Source organism: Perissodus microlepis, chromosome 23 (genome assembly GCF_051167445.1).
Source record: "Perissodus microlepis isolate ML-2025 ecotype Zambia chromosome 23, ASM5116744v1, whole genome shotgun sequence".
Lineage (NCBI taxonomy): Eukaryota > Metazoa > Chordata > Actinopteri > Cichliformes > Cichlidae > Perissodus > Perissodus microlepis.
This window is the reverse complement of record NC_140482.1, coordinates 25,650,902-25,657,492: the sequence shown is the minus strand read 5'-3', so window position 1 is coordinate 25,657,492 and position 6,591 is coordinate 25,650,902. Positions and strand designations below refer to the sequence as shown.

Here is a 6,591-nt window from a genome sequence, read left to right as displayed (position 1 = left end):
GAGGCGGAGCCAGGTTGCCCTCTGAACCATCGTCTGCCAGGCAGCGATGCGAGAGGAACACACCGCTGAAGTGGCGCACATATTCAGAATCGCGTCAGCGGCTTTACAGAGAAAGCCTTTCAGCTCCTCTGGCAGCTCTGCTTCCTCCACCTTCCTGGAGAAGACAAACGCTAGCATGGCAGTGTTGTTAGTCACTACAGCTGACTGAACAGTGCATTGATGTGCGCGATCAGTGAACCTTGCTATCAGCTGGTCAAGTTTGGCGGGATGGGCCGGTCGCTGTCCAACGACCTTGGTCATTTTGGTGCTGAAAACTGAAGCGAGGCTCGGCTCTAGAGGGGGAACAGGCGGAAAACTCCGGTCTGTGAAGCCCTCTGTGAAGCCCTAGGTAGAGACCGGCGCTCTAATCTTCGCTGGCTCTGCTGCTGCCTCTGAGTGGTAGGTCATCACCGCCGGGAACTGAGGCCAGATGGGATCTGGGCAACGAGAGTGAGCGGAGCCATACCTTCCCGCCAGATCATCCGATGGGGGTGGAGCAGGCTGAGGGACGGGAAGTCCCTTCTCACCAGCTGCCTCCTGGATGATGCCAGGCAGATCCAGGAGCAGCGCACCAACAACTGGGAGCGGCGTCCTCGCCGACATGTGAAGGCCAGGGGTGGATGAGCGTCCGCTGCCCAGCTGGGAGGCAGTGGAGCTGCCACCACTGCCGTTTTCCTCACGGTGGGTGGAATCATCCAATTCCGGCCCACCATTGAAGAACTCGATGGCTTCTTCCAGCGAGTACCTCTCTCTTAGCGGGAACGCCTCCTCAGCATCAGCCTTGAAAAAGGCTGACCTCCGCTGCTTTTCCTCTGGCGGGAGGAGCTAACAGGAGCGGCAATAGGATTAAGGTGTGAGGGCGAGGTCCGCATGGTGAGGACCGAGGCAGCCCACGCAGACGGCATGTCGGTCATACGACATGATGTAGCCGGTCTGGCAGGATGGACACAGACGGATGGTCTCGCTGGACATCTTCTGGCTGGCTGAAGAAAAACGTTAGAGCCGATTTCCTGGTCTCACCGTAACTTATACTAGACCAGGGTGAGGCCCACACAGCAGGTGGGCGTGGACTAAAATACTTCAGTGCTGCGCGCACAAGGGGAATACCCACTTAAAGGGCTGCGCCTATACTCATAGAATCTGGGGTTACAATACGTAACCAACGTTTCATAAAAATATTAAATTACTCTTCACTCTTTACTCTTCAGTAAAATCTAGTCTGTCGTTATGTGCTCCAGAGTTAGATAGGTGAGACAAAGGCACTTTGCAATCAGCCCAGTCATTCTTCAGTCAGGTTACATTAGCTTAGCCTAAAACAAGTTAAGTGAACGGAAATTACTAGCATTTATTGTTCCCTAGGCTTGGGAATGGTTTCGATTAGAACCATTCTGGTTTTGATTCAGATTCCTCATTTTGATTCAAATTCCTAGCGATTCTAGAGTCTTATGACAAATTAAAGCAACCTGGCTGCTGCAAGATCATCAAAATCACTAGGATGGTAGCAACATGTTTTTCCTCACTTATCTTATGATGGGGGATCTAACAGACCAAATTTTATTTACAAGTGGATATCCCTTTAAATGTTCACTTACTTGGGAGACGTCAAACAACGCCGGCCATCTGTCCTTGATGTCGCTGACACTCAGCTGTTGGCTGATAATATCATGTCTTCTATGTGCAAAGGTTTTGCACATTAAATCCTTGATGGCTGTGCTGTTTTTCTTCTTACACTCATCAATCAGTTGTTGTCGCTCCAGCTCTTGCTGTTCTTTACCATCTTGTCCTGGATAGTGTGGCAGAAACAGCACTTCTCCTTTCCGCGCCTTCTTTATGTTCTTCGCTGGAGCCTTGTCATCAGGGTGCTTGTTCTTCAGTGAGTTGCAAGTAACCTCTGGAACTCCAAGACTTCGTAACTTTGACCTGTAATTTCCCATCTTGTATTTAAGACTATACATCCATCCCATCCAGCCATTACGACTGCCTGGCTCTGTCAGACATGGGTGCTTTTTGACCAGAGCCTCTGCCACTTCTCCAATCTGAAGACCAGTAGGGTAGGCTGTGTAGCTGTACATATAATCAGCTAATTTTTCCATTATATCTGACTTGACTGAAGTATTGTTCAGCACAGTGCCATTTTGAACAAAGACTTCATTGGCATTTTTCAGTACAGTCTCTGTTGCCACAGAGAAAAGTGGAATGACAATTTCATCTGGCCATGTAGTCTTCAGAGGACTTTGAAGAGGGGAGAGTATGACGGTGTTGTCTGAAGACAGAGATGATCCATCTGTTTGGTCCTCTGTGGTTTTATAGGTTGAAGAGCTTGAACTTTCATTCAGTGAACTTACATCTGAGGGATTTTCACACTGAGGAATCAATGTAAGCACTACTGATGGAATGACCACAGCTTTGACTGTACCCCTATCTTTGATTTGGTTGGGAGAATGAAGTGTAAAGAAATCTCCAAATGAGTCATCATAATAGTGCAATGTGAAATCCTCAACTAGCCCAAATGTCTCTCTCACCGTCTCATGCAACTCCTCAACAGTCCTGGGTATTCCTGAAGAGAGCACAAGCTTCTCACTCTGTTGTCCAAAAATTACTTTCAAGGCAACGGAGTCCATCTGCAGAATAAAAACCACAAGAAAAAAGAAAAAGAAAGGGGGTATCTGAGTCTTTCCCCTTACACTAACAAACAATGTGATGTTTTATTGACACCATTTGCTTGCCTTCAACACGATATGGTGTTAAGGGGTAAGTGTCACCAAGTACTCTGGGATGTATTAAGGTCATTTTCCCAGAAGGATCCAGAATAAATGCCCTAAAATGTTCATCATACCAGCTGTTGAGCAACTTCACAATGAAAAGAAATTCACTGCTTAAGACAACAATCTGTAAAATCTCCATAAAGTCAGGTAAGCCACAAGTAGATCCATGAGGCAAAACCATTCCTGAGGCATATTTAGTTCCATGATGAGTCAGAGAGTTGGTCAAATTCACATAGGCTTGTGTTGGATAAAGTTCCTTGAGACACTGCTGTATTTCTACATCAAGCAGTTCCAATGGAAGAGATGATACTTTAGTGACACACACTGATGGCTTCAATGCATTACCATCTGAATAGTATGCCATCATCATCTGGTGCTTTGAGGCAAGTGACAATAGTACATTTCTGAAGCTGTTTGTGTGTTTAACAACCTTCTTAAAGAAACTATGTTTAGCCTCAAAGTGCATAGTCCAGAGGCATACTAATGGACCAAATCCTCTGATCAAGTCAGGATAATGCTCCAAAAAATGGTGTTTTGGAGTTAGTTTTTGCTCTGGGAAAACCTCCAATAGCCTGTTGCGATGTTCAGATATAAGTGCGTCCAAGTAGCAAATACTTTCCTCTCTGTGAATAGGGGACACAACAAGTTCAGTTATATCTTTTAGAGTCATAAGAACTTGCCATGCTTCATCATTTTTGGGAATCTTTTCCCCAATAATAAAAGGTAATAGTCTCAATAACGTCCAATTTTCATGTGCGTTGCCACCAATGCTTTTGCGAGTGGAAAAATTTAGGGGGATGATTTGGGGGCGATCTGTTTTATCGGTCCATTTGTAAGGAAATTCTGTTATGAAGTTATTGAGTTCAGTTAAGGAAAAGTAACGTTTACGGATAAACACATGAAGGCATAATGCTAATTCTAGTGGAATTATGCCTTCAAAAAGGTTGTGCAAAAGATCTGGAGGATACCCTGTGACAAAATGGAAATATTTTAATTTCCCTGTTAATGGACAACCTTTCTTCACACCACAAAAATGAACCGAGGAGGAATCTTCCTTTATGGTTTGGACATGTAGATCATAGTTCTCTTTTGTTCTTGGTGGAAAAGCTCCTGAACGAACTTCTTTTTGCTGAAAGTCTGAATGGTCTCCAAGGCAAAATCTACAGATGTAATGTCCAGAAAAGCTTTCCACGAGTCCACTAAGAGAATGAGCGCCAAGATTGTCAGCACAAACACAAAAAACAGTGCCCCTGATATATCTACCAAGCTGTGAACAAAAAATCCCGTCTCTCTAATGTTATGAGATCCTTTAAAAGTGGCTCGAGAACAGTTTCATAGCTAAAAGTTTTAACATCACTTGCCTTACACAGGAGAGCCAATTGAATTGATGTTAGCTGTGATCTCAGTTCAGTTGGTATATCAGCAAGTACCCAGTACACAGCTGTGACTGTGTTTTTTTCTTGAAGTCCCAAGTGGATTACAAATTTCAAAGTCATCCACATAGAGAACAAGGGAAATACTTAAGTCCTCAATAGCACAAAGTTGGTTTTGCTTGAAATATTGTCCATCGTGGAAAGAGGATAACTGTGAAGTGTTCAAATGTCTAGTTAATATACTGTTAACATGTTCTTTACTCAGTAACAGCTGCAAGGACTGAAGAATAGGCACATACTGAAAAGTGGAATTCTTTTATGGATCCAAACAGTATTCTACTGGTTCAATAACACAGAAGTTTTCCTTGAAATATTTCTGTCTCTTATATCTTGAAGCAAAGGGACCATCAGGACTAAGGGCTGCACATAAAGGACTACAGTGACATATTTTTTCAGCCAATTCACTGACAAAAGACTGATCAATATTACAGTTATTCTTAATAAGAATATCACTTATTGACTTTGGAATATACTGAAGTGATAATGTGCAGATATAACTGAGCTGTTCCACCAAGTCATCCACACATTTACCAGAAACATTATAGATGCTTTCCAGTTTTAACAAGAGCACACCAATATTTTTCAAAATTTCATTTGTTGTTTCCCTTTCACAACCAAGTTCAATGGTGACATCCAAGTCCTCGTGATCTTCTAATTCCAGTGCTGGTAAGAAGATTTCATTAGATGTACAGACAGTTTGCTTTGAAATCAAGTTAGTTTTAAAGTGCTTCCATGAACAAAATCTGTGCTTTCGACTTCTGTGAGTCGCATAAGTCCCACAAATGTTTGTCTTAAACTCACAACCATCAAAAACACACTCTATGGTTTCATGGCTTTTCAAATGGGAATTTATATGTTGAAAATAGTCTTTTGTGTTTGGGTAAAAAGAGTCACAGATTTTACATCTAATAGTTGGAAGGACCTCACACTCTTCCGTTTCATGCGAACTGTGAGACCTAGACAAGTGTGAGCGTAAGGCACCCTATGTCTTAAAAGAGCAAGGACAATTCAAATGAAGACAGGGTATGGAATAGCCATGACCAAATGTACCATGTTTCACTCGATAATGTTTGAGTAGTGACACTTTTGATGACTCCTCATGTTTGCAGAGTTTACACTGCCATCTCATCACCTGTGACCTAAAAAATTGTGAGAAAATATGTCTCACAGTATGAAGATGACAGAATGGTGTATAACCATATTTACACAGTTTTTGTATGATTAACTGATTGAATAACCAATACTCACTACCAATTCAGGTGGAGGATACAACTTACAAATAAGTCAACATGGAACAAAGTATAATACTTAACCACATTGAAATAATCTGAATCACATCACCACGCTGTATAAATAAAAAGATAGTATGGTGACACTAGATGACAGACCATGAACTCATCAATATATTTACCGAACTGAAAAATTCTCAAAATTTAGATTTGGCATTTGTATGACTAAAATAACCCACCACAAAACCAGTATAAATATTTAGGTGGTATCACCATCCACTACTCAGCTTGTATAAAACAATATCATATCATTCCAAAATTTAACACATCAAGTCCTCTGAGTAAAATTACCTGCTTTACTTTGTAGTTGATGCAGATTTTTTTTCTCCTGGTGGTGAAGATGGTGCTGAAAAAATACAAATCAAAACTTTATCATTACAAAACATGTCACTGAGTAATCTGCCATAACATCAATCTCTTATAAGAAATTTTAGCTTGGATTGAAATAAACATTTATTTATGTAAATTGGGAGTAACTATACTGGAAATGATGGTACTTTTGGCTTGACCCAAAGGACCAAAGCTTTTTTTTTCATTATTTTCTGGGATCTGAAAGGAAGTAGGGCCCCGAGTCAAAATTTACTTAAGGCCCCATAGTACTTTGGACCGGCCCTGGATGAGGTAATCTGCTGACCCGGGCGGTCCTCTCAGCGTTCTCTCAAAAACTGGCCCTGTTCGGGACAAAGCTGAAAGCAGCGTCTTATATGCTCTGAAAGACCCCACATAGAACAAGAAAGCTAAGCAGCATGGTTGCTGCTATGAACTGTTCCGCGGGCAGGTCTTCTTAGTTACCAAAGCCATTGATGACGTCTGTTCATCTCCTCCTGAACAACCTGACAGAGTGAGTCAGGCCGTGTGACTACCGCAGCTCCCGCACCGCGACTCAACAGGGCCATTTTCTAGAAATGTCTGAGCACACTTGCTTTCACGTGGTTCCTAAAATGCCCTCGATTAAACGGTCAGGTCGCTGGTACCGGGACATTCCGGTCAAATTACCCGGAACGCAGATAGCGACTCAGAACGTAAAAGGATAAAAGGGCGCGGTTTCCCGCCGCCTTGACTGGA

At 42.7% G+C, this 6,591-nt stretch overlaps 1 protein-coding gene across 1 annotated transcript in view; it reads right to left on the bottom strand.

The window, feature by feature from the left end:
* Positions 1-4,485, bottom strand: part of LOC146361606 (uncharacterized) — a 6,515-nt gene extending 2,030 nt beyond the window's left edge. Inside the window, exon 1 of the mRNA XM_084922655.1 lies at positions 1,632-4,485. Coding sequence (XP_084778781.1) covers positions 1,632-2,660 — 1,029 coding nt within the window. The 5' untranslated portion in view covers positions 2,661-4,485. The remainder of the gene's footprint in view (positions 1-1,631) is intronic.
* Between the last annotated feature and the right edge of the window lie 2,106 nt (positions 4,486-6,591).